The sequence below is a fragment of the Notamacropus eugenii genome, chromosome 1 (assembly GCF_028372415.1).
Source record: "Notamacropus eugenii isolate mMacEug1 chromosome 1, mMacEug1.pri_v2, whole genome shotgun sequence".
NCBI classification, from domain to species: domain Eukaryota; kingdom Metazoa; phylum Chordata; class Mammalia; order Diprotodontia; family Macropodidae; genus Notamacropus; species Notamacropus eugenii.
The window spans coordinates 26,586,630-26,601,042 of record NC_092872.1 but is presented as its reverse complement, the minus strand read 5'-3'; the positions used below and the strand labels follow the sequence as shown (position 1 = coordinate 26,601,042).

The 14,413-nt window shown below is 34.6% G+C and overlaps 1 protein-coding gene across 8 annotated transcripts in view; it reads right to left on the bottom strand.

Annotated features, from left to right (window-relative positions):
• The window catches only part of BNC2 (basonuclin zinc finger protein 2), a 512,918-nt gene that overhangs the window by 174,980 nt on the left and 323,525 nt on the right, over window positions 1-14,413 (bottom strand). For all 8 annotated transcript variants that reach the window (XM_072655796.1, XM_072655875.1, XM_072655805.1 and 5 more), the window contains one exon: window positions 187-289. In XM_072655796.1, coding sequence (XP_072511897.1) covers window positions 187-289 — 103 coding nt within the window. The remainder of the gene's footprint in view (window positions 1-186; window positions 290-14,413) is intronic.

Here is a 14,413-nt window from a genome sequence, read left to right as displayed (position 1 = left end):
AGGCATTGCCAGTAAATTGGACCTCTCTTCTTTATCCTAGGACTGCACACACACACACACACACACACACACACACACACACACACACACACTCTCTCTCTCTCTCTCTCTCTCTCTCTCTCTCTCTCTCTCTCTCTCTCACACTCACACAACTGAAACAGGAAGTAAAGCCCACAATTCCCTCACCATGTGCCACCCATCCATGTTTACACTGATCACAGGTCCTCAGGTTAATCTTCCCAGGCTGGAAACATTCACACGTGCAATTTACCAGTGTACAGCGGATGGCCTGAAAAAGGGAGAACAAAAACAACATTTAATTATCTGTCTGAATGTCTGCTCTCTCACCATTTAAAAAGAAGGAGAAAAAAACAAAACCCTTTGGAATAGAAACACTCCTCACATTTTTAAATAAACCTCCATCAATATGAAGACATATGTTTTAAATGAAAAGTATGGGAACGTGTAGGGAGCTGAGTTGTTGTGGTCATTTTAAGAATAAAGCTTTATAAAACATAAGCAGATTTCAAATAGATGTATCAACATCTCTGAGAAAGTTGAGTAAAAAAGGTTATTTCATCAATTTAATATATCTTATTACTATAGAGTTGGATACATCCTTAAAAGAATAGAAAGCAAAGGCTTTCTTCCACTCATGATGGAAGAATAAAGAATCAGATGATAGATAGATAGATAGATAGATAGATAGATAGATAGATAGATAGATATAGATATAGATATAGATATATACATATCTATATCTATATATCTGTATATCTATACACATATGTAAGATTCTTTGATATACCAAGAATCTGAAGAAAAAATACTGCTGCTGAAATCTTCAAATTTAAATTAATCTGCTTGTTTGCAAGCCAAGATGAAACTTTAACACAGAAATATCCATAAAAATACTACAGTGGTACTCTTCTTGCCCTGAAGTTCATTCAAATCCTTTCCTCATCTCACAGATATGTAATGACAGAAGACAAGGATCTCAGTGGTTCGTGAGAGGTAGCAAGGAACTTTGTATCTATTATGTCTCAATTATTTGTGGTTCTTGATGTAAAATCCATTTCATTCTCATTTAGGAAGTCATGATAATTTCATTGTTTTTCTCTTTTAGATAAATGATTATAATGATGACAATAATAATAAAAAATAAGTTGGTGAGGTCTTGCTTTAAGTAGTCAAATATGAACATTCTAAATATGTATGAATATAACTGTTACTTGTTTTAAAATGAACAAATTATTTTAAAAATAACTATTAAAAAGATCATTTCACCAGTTCATATAATGAAGTTCATTAAAACAGTATAAATGAAGTTTAACATTTTAATGGATTGAAACCTATGTTTCCAAACTGTGCTAAAGATGAACTATGTTCCTCCAACTACTTTTGGTAAATTTTGGGTGTGCCCTTGTATAAAGATTTCTAAGAGAGAATGGATTTATTCTGATCATTCACAGATCAAAAATCTACTGTAATTACATGAACTGCCAGGAAAATCTCTCTCTCTCTCTCTTCAACTTTAGAGAAATCCAGGACTATTGACATATGTCTGTATATACAGACTACATCCATAAACCTATGTAAATGCACATGCAGAGTGGATGTAGATATACAGACACAGAGAGGTAAGTATTATACACACCCCCCCAAGCCTATACAACGTTTCTAAGCTCTACTAATTTTCAAAGCAGAAATGCTCACTTACTTTAAAATTATTCATTTATATTTACAATATTTCATTTACAATGGATATTTTTCTACTGAATTCTAACTACCAAAAATAGAGTTCAATGGGAATAACCTCAGAATTATCTTGTAACTTTGGTCACATAAGATTAAAAACATTTACAGTTCAGACTGATATAAATATGAAGTTCTCAGTTTTTTATCTAGGAATTCCTTATTTTTCTTCTTCTTCTCTGCTCTCCCATCCCCTAAAACTATCTAGGCTTCCTCCCTTGCACCATTTGGGAAAATATACCACTTTCTGTTATGTTGACATTTCAGGGCTCCATTTGAATGTCAACTACCCAATTACTCATTAGCCAGGTTGTAAAACATTGCTGTATGTACCAGCGATTAAAGGAATTAGTAATAAGAAAGAAGGACATGAAAGAATTGCTGACTCTAAAAGAATAATATATGCATTCATGGGTCATGAGAGTTCAAAAATAGTTCTACCAAAAGGTACAATGTTCAAAATATATATATATGTTCAATAAAGTTTTTCAACTCTGTAATATATTGTATCATCCTTGGTGAGGAATAACATTATTTAATAAAGTGTCCAATAATGAACTCAGGAATTAAATGCAAGTTGACAAAAATTTTTTAAAGTCACATAGCTAATAGATAGAGATACTTTTTAGGGTTACAAAGTACTCTGTGTCACAACGAAGTCTGGAAAGAAAACCAAGAATGGGTAAATCTACATGTTTATTCTCCTACTTAATGTTCTTCACATTAAAAGTTTTAAAACACATAAAGTCATAAAATTAAAAAGCAAAAACATTCCTAGAGCTCCTGTAGTATTTTACCCACATACGCCCACAACCAACAGCTACATGGCCCCAAAACAGTGTTAGAGATTTCGAATTTTAATTTGCTCAGGCAGTGGATGAGAGAGACTGAGCCCTGAGAAATACATGAACTATACATACATAAAAGAATCTACTTGATAGTCTTTTAAATAATAAAGGTCCGGCATTATAGTCTATTTAAATAACGCTCCCCTAAATTTTAAACAGGAGTCAAAAGAATTTTCAGAATTAATGAAATTGGAAATATTTCTGTTTAGGTTTATTTAAACATATTTGTATTTGTTTATTCATTTACTTCCTCTTTCATTCATCCATCTACCAATAATCCTGGATTTCAATCTTACCTACTAAATTATGTGAAATATTTTGGGAACTTTTATCCAAAGTCCAATTCCTTTTGTGCCTAAATAGTCAAATATTTCAACTTCTTTTCTGTTGGAACAACAGAATCCTCAGGTCACATTTCTTCAAATGTCAGAATGTCTACCTATTCTAAATCTGGATTTAGGTGGAATATAATCATTCCCATGGGTAATGATGTATATTTAAAGACACTATCCAAATAAATATCTTAAGTGATCAGCTATTGGACTTCAAATGAAGTTTTGCACTAAATAGCATATTTTTTTGAAACAGTATTAAACTTTGGAATACCATACATTCTAACAAAACAGAAGCTATGTGATTAACTGTGAGCTCACCCACACTTAAAAATAATAAATCACCAAAAAGATTGAAACCTCAAAAATGTACACATTTAAAGAATGTGGCAGGGAAGGATCCCAATGTACATGCTTTCATTTTGGAAGTTTCATTCATTTATTAAGTGGCTACTGAGTGCCTATTATTTTTAAAACAGACTGCAATATACTTTTAAGGAATAGAAAGAAGTATATCACTAACCTCAAGGAACGAAAAATCTTGAACTCAAACTTATACTTTAAGTTTGGGGATCAGTATGGCCTCTACCCAATCTCCTACCCCTTTGGTGGAAAGAAAGAAATTTCTTGACATGACTAAAATAATAATTAAGATCCTATCTAAGGATCTTTCCAAAAGCTTTATTCTCTTCTATGACCCACAATTATGGAAAAACTGAACAGGGTCTGGAGAAACCCAAAAACCATACCAAAGTCTTGGGCAGGAATAAACCTTATGTTTACTGAAAATCTACTAAGTAAGAGGAAATGTGCTGTGCGAGACTCTTTGGAGGGTAAAAAGATGCATATAATCCTGTCCTTGACAACCTAGAGTTATAATCCAGTAGGACAGCCTAATGGGATTGAGTTCTCACAAAAACCAAAGAAAATGTGCATAAGGTGATTCTCAAAGCCACCTCTGAAATACAAGAAGAGCTACCATGACAAGCCATGAAGGAAAGTCCTAATTTAAGTATGCTATAGACAATCAGAACAGTGATACACTGAAATGTATTATAAAGGAAACTATAAAAGCTCTGGGGATTTTATTAGGTGCATAAGGAGGAAATTAAAAACAAAGGAAGGCCACAATTCATAGTTTTGAGGAACTTCGAAGAGAATACATAGATAAAAATAGAACCAAAACAGTAAACAACCAAATGCATGAGTCAGCTTCTGAAACCGACCAAAACAATTACAAAATAATAGAATATTCATTAATTAGAGTTATGTTCACAGTTCTAGAGTCAAAAATGACACACTTTAAAAAAAGGTCTCCCTCTATTATAGTAGTCATGATGGTCTGGGGTTTCAAATGAACAATTTTGTGCTAACTGCAGATTTAATATTTCTTAATTGAGAATAAAAAGGCAAAAACCACCGCTGCCTTCAAATAGCTCACATTCTAAAGATGGAAACAGCCTGCAAAAAACTAGCTATGAAAGGCAAAGTAAGAAATGAAGATTCTAGCGACTGGGGAGCAAGGAAACACCTGACTACGACAGGGTGAGGTGAGGGAAGTCTTGAAGGAAATGAGGCAAAACAAGAGGGAGAAGTAAGGGATGAAAACACTACATCCAATGAAAAGATGGAGTCCCATAAGTAAGTTAGGAGAGTGAACTCATAGAATACACAAAGAAGAGAAAGTAAAAAACAAACAAACAAGGTAGAAGGGACCCGGCTTTTCAAAAGCTTTAAAACAAAAACTTGATATCTAATTCTAGAGATAATAGGGAGGCACTGAAGTTGGTTGAGTAAAAAATGTCAATCAATTTGATAGATGAGTGGAGGATGTTGAAGTGGGACAGGATTTAAGGGAGGGAAACTGATTAAAAGGCTATAATCAGGGTCAAACCAAGAGGTAGTAAGGGCTTGAATTAAGGTGATGGATGTGTAAGGCAAGACTAAATGATATAGGCGAGGGAGATTGTGACTGAAGAAATGACACGGTTTTTTGATGGACTGGATACTTAGGACAAACTACTAGGTTCCAGGATAAGTAAAAGGATATGTCTCATCTAGAAAAGTAAAACAATGGAAAGAGAGAATACAAATAAGTCAAATTTAGCTTATTTTAGGCTATCAAGTTTATTCTTTTCTCCCATCGAGCCAGAAACTACTAATAAGTAACCCATTTCAGGGTTCAATAACTCTAACCCAAAATCTTCCTAACCTAAATCCCATGTCCTTTTGTTAAATCCTCTAAGGAAATGAAATCATTACGCACATGGGATAGTGACAAGAGAACTGGCATCAAGAGACAGGAAGAAGCCAAGTTTCCATTGTAAAGATAGGGACTCACCTGAGTTCTCCCAAATTTCCCTTCAATATTAAAACAACACTTCAAAATAAATTCTGAAGTGGCAAAACTGACAAAAGGACAGGGTGAAACAATTTTCCAGACCAAAACAACATAGAAAGTTGACAGGAAATATCTGTTTTGCTGGGGTGAGAGTGGAATGCAGTCCAGCACAGGATCGATCTAGGAAGCCAGGAGTAAGCCAGGAATCAGCAGAGGTGGTGGCTTCCAGAGCTCTCAGGCCACAGAAGGTAGGAGGGTTAGACAACTGTTTAGAAGGAGATTTTGCGGGATCCTTTGCTGACATAGGGAGCAGTATATTGCATTACCAATACATAGTTCCAGGTCACAATATAAGAGAAAAGAAGAGCACTGGCAAGAGCACAGATCCCGTCATAATTCCAAGGCAAAGAAGACTACTTGTGGTGGCTCACAGTCCAGAACAAAGAGCAGGAGAACAGTGACCAAACAACTTTGAAAGAACTGAAAATTTACAGATCCCCAGAACCAGCTCTGAAAACAGCAGCATGAAAAACTTGAAGCTGCACCTCAGAAGAAGAGGCTAATTTTAACATAAAGTTAAAAGCCAAGAAATAGGCTGGAAAATATGCAAACAATAACAACCAAAAGAATCTGACATAAAAAATTACTATAGTGACAGGGAAGATCAAAACACAAACTCAGAAGAAAACAACAAAGTGAAAATTGATACATCCAAATGATCAAAGAAAAATGTGAATTGGTCTCAGGACCAAAAAGGACTCCTGAAAGAGCTCAAAAAGAATTTAAAAAATCAAATAAGAGAGGCAGAAGAAAAATTGGGGAAAGAAATGCGAATGATAGAAGGAAATCATGAAGAAAAAGAGTTAATAGCTTGGTGAAGGAGGCACAAAAATATTGCAAAAAGTAACATCTTAAAAAAGAATGAACAGAATGATTTTTTTTAAGGAACAAAAATCAATCGAAAAGATGATTGACTTACAAAGCAAAATTGGTGAAATGGAAAAATGTATAAAAATTCACTGAAGGGAATTACTTTGAAAGCAAGATTGGCCAAATTGGGGGAGGAAGAGTATAAAAACTCACTAAAGAAAATAATTCCTTAAAAATTAGAATTGGGCAAATGAAATGGAATGACTTCATGAAACAATATAACAAAATCAAAACAATATAACAATCAAGAAACAATATAACAAAATCAAAAGAATAAAAAAAAGATGAAAATGTGAATTCTCTTATTGGAAAATTAACTGACCTGGAAAATAGATCGAGGAGAGATTACTGAAGAATTCTTGGACTACTTGAAAGCCATGATAAAAAAAAAAGAGCCTAGACATCCTATTTCAAGATATTATTAAGGAAAACAGGCCTGGCATCCCAAAAAACAGAGGATAAAATAGAAATGGAAAGAATTCACTGATCACAGAGAAAACTGGGAAAAGAATTTTTTCAACTAGTGTCTGTGATAAAGGCCTCATTTCTAAAAAATATAGAGAACTGAGTCAAATGTACAAGAATACAAGTCATACCCCTATTAATAAATAATGGTCAAAGGATATGAATAGGAGAGTTTTCAGAGGAAGAAATTAAAGCCATCTATAGTCATATAAAAAATACTCTAAATCACTATTGATTAGAGAGATGCAAATCAAAACCACTCTGAGGTACCACATCACACCTATCAGATTAGCTAACATGACAAAACAGGAAGATGATTAATGCTGGAGAAGAGGTGGGAGAGTTGGAACACTAATTCATTGTTGGTGGAGCTGTGAGCTGATCCAACCATTCTGGAAGCAATTTGGAACTATGTCCAAAAGGCTACAAAAATGTGAATACCCTTTGACCCAGTAATATTGTTTCTAGGACTATATCCCAAAGAGATCATAAAAAAAGGGAAAAGGTCCCACATGTACAAAAATATTTGTAGCAGCACTCTTTGTGGTGGATAAGAACTGGAAATCAAGGGGATGTCCATCAATTGGGGAATGACTGAACAAGTTGTGGAATATAAATGTAATGGAATACTATTGTGCTATAAGGAATGATGAACAGGAAGACTATAGAGAGGCCTGCAAGGACCTGTATGAACTGATGCTCAGTGAAAGGAACAGAACCAGGAGAACTTTGTCCACAGCAACGACCACAGTGTGCAAGGATTTTTTTCTGGTAGACTTAGCCCTTCACAGCAATGCAAGGACCTAAAAAATTCCCAATGGACTCTTGGGGCAAAATGCCTTCCATGTCTCAAGAAAGAACTATTGAATTGGATTGCAGAATGAAGCAGACCATTTTCTCTTGTGTTATGTTTTGTTTTGTTTTCATGATTTTTCCCATTCATTTTAATTCTTCTATGCAACATGACTAAGGTGAAAATGTATTTAATAACAATGTATGTGTAGAACCTATGTAAGATTACATGCCATCTCAGGGAGAGAGGAGGGAAGGAGGAGGGAAGGTGGGGGAAGGAGGGGGAAAAATCTAAGATATATGGAAGTGATTGTAGAAAACTGACAACAAATAAATCAATTTTAAAAAATTAAATTTAATTTAATTTTTAAATTACCTCAAAAAGAGACCCCAAAATGTAAACCCCCCCCCCCCCAAGAATATTATAACCAAATTACAGAGTTCCTAGGTCAAGGAGAAAATATTACAAGCAGCCAGAAGGAAACAATTCATGTCTTGTGGAGTCACAGTCAAGATAACACAAGATTTAGGAGCTTCTACATTAAAGGATCAGAGGACATAGAATACAATATTCCAGAGGACAAAGGAGCTAGTGCTGCAACTAAGAATCACTGACCCAGCAAAACGGAGCATCATTCTTCAGGGCAAAAATGGACACTTAAATAAATTGAGAACTTTTAAGCATTCCTGATAAAAAGATAAAATAAATTAAAAAAAGATGAAAAGCTAAATAGAAAATCTGATTTTCAAAAACAGTACTCAACAGAAACGGAAAAAAGTAAACAGAAAAATCATAAGGAATTCATTTGGTTAAAACTGTTTACATCGCTACATGGGAAGATGATACTTGCAACTCCTATGAACTTTCTCATTATTAGAGTAGAAGGACTATACATAAAGGGTATGGATGTGAGTGGACTATGATGTGATGATATCTCAAAAAATAAAATTAAGAGGTGAGACAGAGGGATGAACTGGAGAAGGTGTAAAGGGAGGTAGAATGAGGTAAATTATCTGACATAAAAGAGGCAAGAAAGAGCTTTTACTTTGAAGGGATAGATACAGAAATGGTAGACGACCATTCAACCTTACTCATCAGAATTGGCTCAAGGAAGGAATTATATACATTCTCTCTTGAGTGTAGAAATCTATCTCACCCTACAGGGAAATAGGAGGTGAAGAGGGCAGGAGAAGGGGAGGTGGTGGTAGAGGGGAGGGCAGATTGGGGGAAGCAGTGGTCCAAAGCAAACACTTTTGAGGAGGGATAGCATATATATAGTAATCATAACTGTGAAAAAAGATTTATAGCAAGTTTCTTTGATAAAGGCATTATTTCTCAAATATATGGAGAACTGAGTCAAATTTATATGAATACAAGTCATTTTCCAATTGATAAATGGTCAAAGGACAGGAACAGGTAGTTTTCAGACAAAGAAATCAAAGCTATTTATAGGCATATAAAAAGTACTCTAAATCACCACTGATGTATTGAAATACAAATTAAAATAACTCTGAGGTACTACCTCATATCTAACAGATTAGCTAATATGATAAAAAAGGAAAGTGATAAATTTTGGAGGTGTTGTGGAAAAATTGGGACACTAATTACTACTGTTGTAGAATCACGAATTAATTCAACCATTCAGAGGAGCAACCTGGAACAACGCCCAAAAAACTGTAAAAGTGTGCATACCCTTTGATCCAGCAATACCACTACTCGGTCTTTGTTGCACAGATTTTTAAAAAAAGTTTTAGAAACAAGAGGACTTATATATACAAAAACATTTATAGCACTTCTTTTTGTGGTGGCAAAGAATTGGAAATTGAGGGGATGATCATCAACTGAGGAATGGCTGAACAAATTGTAGTATACTATTGAGATGGAATTCTATAAGAAATGATGAGCAGGATGCTTTCAAACAAATTTGAAAAGACTTGCATGAACTGATGCAAAGCAAAATGGGCAGAATCAGGAGAACAGTTTACACATTAACAGCAATATAATGATCCAAGACAATACAGAAAGATTTATGGTGAAAAATGCTATCCACCCCCAGTGAAAGCACTGATGAAATCTGAATGCATACATTTTAACACTTTATTTTTTTGTTTTAGGGGCATGGGTTGGGAGGGTCTTTGTTTTCCTTCACAATATGACTAATAGGAAAATATATTTTATGTGACTTCACATGTATAGCCTACGTCAAACTGCTTACCTCAATGGCAGGGAGGTTAAGGGGGAAAGGGAGACTGTGGAACTTAAAACTTTGGAAAATAAATTTTTAAAATTGTTTTTACATGTAATTGGAAAAAAATCAAATACTTTTAAAAGAATCAGGAAGACCTGGGTTCAAGGTCTACCTCTAATATATACTTACTGGCTGTGAGACCTTGGTCAAGTAATAAGTTACACTGTATATAAAATTTGCTGCTCTATCTCAAGAATTTCTAGTATAAGATAATATAACAGGCAATGAAGACATGCTGACAAAGAAGCACTTTTAAAGAGAACAACTCCAATAAAAATTACTAAAGTACGTTCTATAAGCACTTCTTACTTGGAAAAACCAGAATGAGAAAAACAAAACTTTGTTTTAGGAATGATGGAAGAAACCACAGTGACTCCAAAGGCAATGTTCTTGTGCATTCTATTTTCAAAGAATGCTCAGCAATAGCTTTCTGGATAATGGGGCTGTCTCCTACATTTTTATACATTCCTTGTACTCTGGCTATATTGCAAGATTCACCCCATGCACCAGTTCTAACAGTGTCTCATACATTTCCAGAGTCTAGGGCAGACCCAAAGAAACTTTTCTAAAGCAATAGAACATATGCCACAATACTGAAATTCAGTTTAATACCAATGACAGATTTCTCCCTCTTTTCTTTCCTATTTCCCTCACCACTCAACCTCCATTCATATGTAAAAAGAAAAGAAAAGAAATAAACTCCCTACCTAACCTTCAAGTAAATTGGAGAAAATCTCAGCTTCGCTTCTAAGGACTTGGGTCATCTCCCCTACACGTCCTATCTTTTTCCTCTTCAATGGTACACCTCTGTAAAAAAAGTATTCTAAATCTCATCTCATAATAAACTAAAATAGCATCATCTTGACCAAGGAAGTGACTGGTTTCAATGGACTTCCATCAGACTTAAAACATGCATTATGCAAAATTATGAAAAATACAATCATGTTTGGCTTTAAAATTCAAATTCTCTTCATACATGGATGAAAAAATGTTTTGTAAATATGAGAAAGATGTCACTAGAAGAAAGGGAGTTCATCCTCTGACAAAGATTGTTCATAAAGGTTTGTGTCACACTGACTCCAAGGATATTCATGTTAACTCTAAGTATTGGATTATAGACCTTCAGACTCGGAAGGGACCTGAACATATTCATAAAATATTTAATAAATGATCATCCAGGCATTTCAGGTAGACCTACAAGGAAGAGGAAAACCCACTACTTCCCAAAGTAAATGCAAAGAGGGGGAAACCCACTAAGTATCTACTACTTTTAGAAAAATATCTGAAAAGAGAGCTTTGTGGAAAGAATGGTATTTCTAGAGTCAGCACTGGAAAATGTTGATTATCAAGTTCTTTGGAAACGTAAGGTGGCAAATGAAAGTGAAGAAACATTTTAACCAATACTATTTCATCACTATTATTCATAGTGTACTAGCAATAACATCAAAAATAATGCAACAAAATGATAGATACTTGATAAAATGCAGTCAAAATATATATTCAATGTAAGCATTTATGCAATCATGGGAAATATAAAGTACTTTTAAAATATTTACTTTAAATATCGTGAGAGACCTTCAAAAGGGAAGGTCCAAGTTTTGTTCTGAAGTTCTAAAGCCAAAAATCTCTTATCTCTTACACTGTCATTACCTCTGAAGGCTGTTAAGTAATTCAATTCAATTTCTTCCAATTTAGTTATTAGAGTTCTTGTGAGCCTTATAAGAACAGAACTGCATATTTCAATACAAGACGATTTAGCTTCTGTTAATCAAGATGCATTTAATTTTTCAACATGTGGTAGATACCCAAATAACATTTGTTGAATAAATGAATGGATTTCATTAATATGAAAGTATAATTCTTATTTGCAAATACCAGTTGTAAATGCAATTGATGACCTCCTGAAACCATCTTATTCAAATACACATGTCTTCTATTACACAAATATTTTTCCAATTTCACTGCCAGTTCAATATCTCAAGCAAACAGTAATTCTAGTTAGCAAATGAAGAAAAAACTCACTATGAATTATTATCCTTAACTGGCTACTAAAATGAAAGTACTTTGATTTCAAATTAACAAAAGTGAAAGTATAGTCATAGGATTGTTTGGTGGGGGCAGGGTTCAGGGGAAAGTCAAAGTATTACAAGTCATAGAATTGGGCATATATGTCTCTCTGTATGTGTGGTTGGTTATCTTTCTATTTACATACACACAGATGCATACATACACATACACACATTATATACACACACATATCTGTCTATATACATTGAAACATGAATATATAAAACATACTTTTGAATATATGAATCCAACTCTAGGAAGTAGTCATTACCCCATGATTATAACCTACTATCAATCCACATGTGGAGACCCCTTTCAAATAATTTAAGAGTTAAGTATAAAAATCAACAGCAGGATATGGCCAATTATATGAGAGTGTGCCCATCGTTTTGTGGAGTCAAACACATATATGTTTCAGTTTTTAAAAAATCAGCTATAAAGAGAATAAAAATCACTGTGTTACACAAAGTGTATTAATAAAGAGGAAATTAAGTCATTTCACTTATAGCAAAGAAAGTTTTTCCTCTTAAATAGAACCTAGTAATTGAAACACTACCTTTATTGTATGTGTACTTAAAAAAAAGAAAGAAAAGAAAGGACCAGCTCGATAACGTTAACATAACAGTGAGTGCCTCTTTTCACGTCTATATGTATCATCCAATTAAAAATAAGGAGATAATTAGTTTAATTTTGAAAAAGCAATGAAATCATTATAATCCGCAAACTACCCAGGAAGTCATGAAGTCGCTCCTCACAATGGTGTATTCTAGTCTACCAGACTCCCTCATGTGTCCCTGGCTTTCCATTCAGTGCCCAACACATTACTGGTGCTCAATCAGTGTTAAACAATAATCATTTCATTACACTTCAACGTTGGATTAGCAATTTTTCATTACCCTGATATACATTTTATTTATTCTCACTAATGCAATTTGAAAGGTGATAATACCATTACATTTCTCTGTGGCATTCATGAAAACAATTACTAATATAATATGAAGGGAAAGACATTAATAAGACAGAAATTTATAATGAGATGCAAGGAAAGCTGCAAACCTTTAAGTGCTTTTAAGAAGGCACTGGGGTTCCTCAGAAACAAAGAAAAGAATACAAAACGAATCAAGAAATTTGCAAAGCCATTCAAATTCAAGAGTGTCTAGCTAGACTGCTGAGTGGCACAATTGTGTCATTTCATCAGTGGAGGTGAGAGTTGAGCAACCAAGAGGGGTATCGATCATTACCCATCCAAGGCAAAAAACAGCACACTTAATTCAAGTGAAAGTGGCCTTCCTAAGCAAAGGTGACTTTTTCCAAGAAGGAATTCCTCCAGTATGTTCTCATCAGTAAAAGGAAGTGATCACCTTGTTCAAAATTCCACAGCACAGAGCAATGCATCTCTTTACCATCAAATCCATAGAGAAGATGGCCTTTTACTGAATGTATTCTGAGAGTTGTCCAAAAAACTTAAATAGCCAAAAAGGAGATGAGTTGCTGACACACTGAGCTTAAAATCTAAAAAGACAACTCTTGATTATCCACAATAACAGAGAGAGGCATTAACTTGGAAAAGAGAAAAGGCTGGCAAAACCCTGCCATTCTCATTTTCCCTACTGTGTCTCCTCAGGTGTTTTCCTATTATTTCATCAAAGGGCTAAAAGGTGGATGGAAATTCCTGCCCAGGAATTGGGGGAGGAGGGGGGGAGAAGAGAGAGAAAAAAGACTTGGCTAAAGAGGGATTATTAAAAATAAGGGAATTATTAAATCACAGGTAGAATCAAAACCTTTTTTGAGTTAGAAAGGACCTTTAGAGTTCGTTTGGTCTACAATTATATTGTCTAGGGTTTAATTCTTCCTCTAAAGTCTTACTCTGATGTGTCATCACTGAAAGGCGAAGAGACAGGGAAATCACTACAAAGTCCTACACCAAGCAGGAAACGGCATGGTGATGGGTTGCCTATCTGTGGTTCTAGCGCCAGCCTAGCTCAGTTTTTCTAGGTTCAGTGCCAGAATATTGGGTTATCATGGCACCAGTTTTTGTTTATTGGCTTGCTTTTTCAGGCACCATCACAAAGGTGGTCTAAAAGAGAGGCTGTAATCTACATCAATGGTGAGAATATTTACACAAATGAAATCATGAATCCTTCAAGTTTGCTTGTTTGTATACAGACAATAATTAGATTTATTCACAACCACTTCATACTATTGACTGACTGACTCTCTTGTCAGCTTAAACACCTGGGTCTCTTTTACTTGGGATGCTGTCTAGCTATTTGCCCTCTTGTCATAAACTTCTACAGTAGATTTTATTCAAATCTATTGTTTAAGTTTCATTAATTTTTCCCTATTAAATTTCATCTTGCTCATGTTGCATCACTATTCTAGCTTGTTGTGATCTTTCTGAACTCAATTCTATTAGTCAGATTATTAGCTACTTTTCCCAACTCTGTGTCATTTTTAATTGTTAACAAACCAGCCTATGTCTTCCTTCATGTTAATGATAAAAATGACATGATAGGGCTGGGTCAAGGACAGAATCTTGCAGGATGATAGTGAAGACTTTTCCAGGTAGACATTCATCCATTAAAGGAACACCCGTTGTGTATGACCATTCAAGTAGCTAATGCCCCTAATATT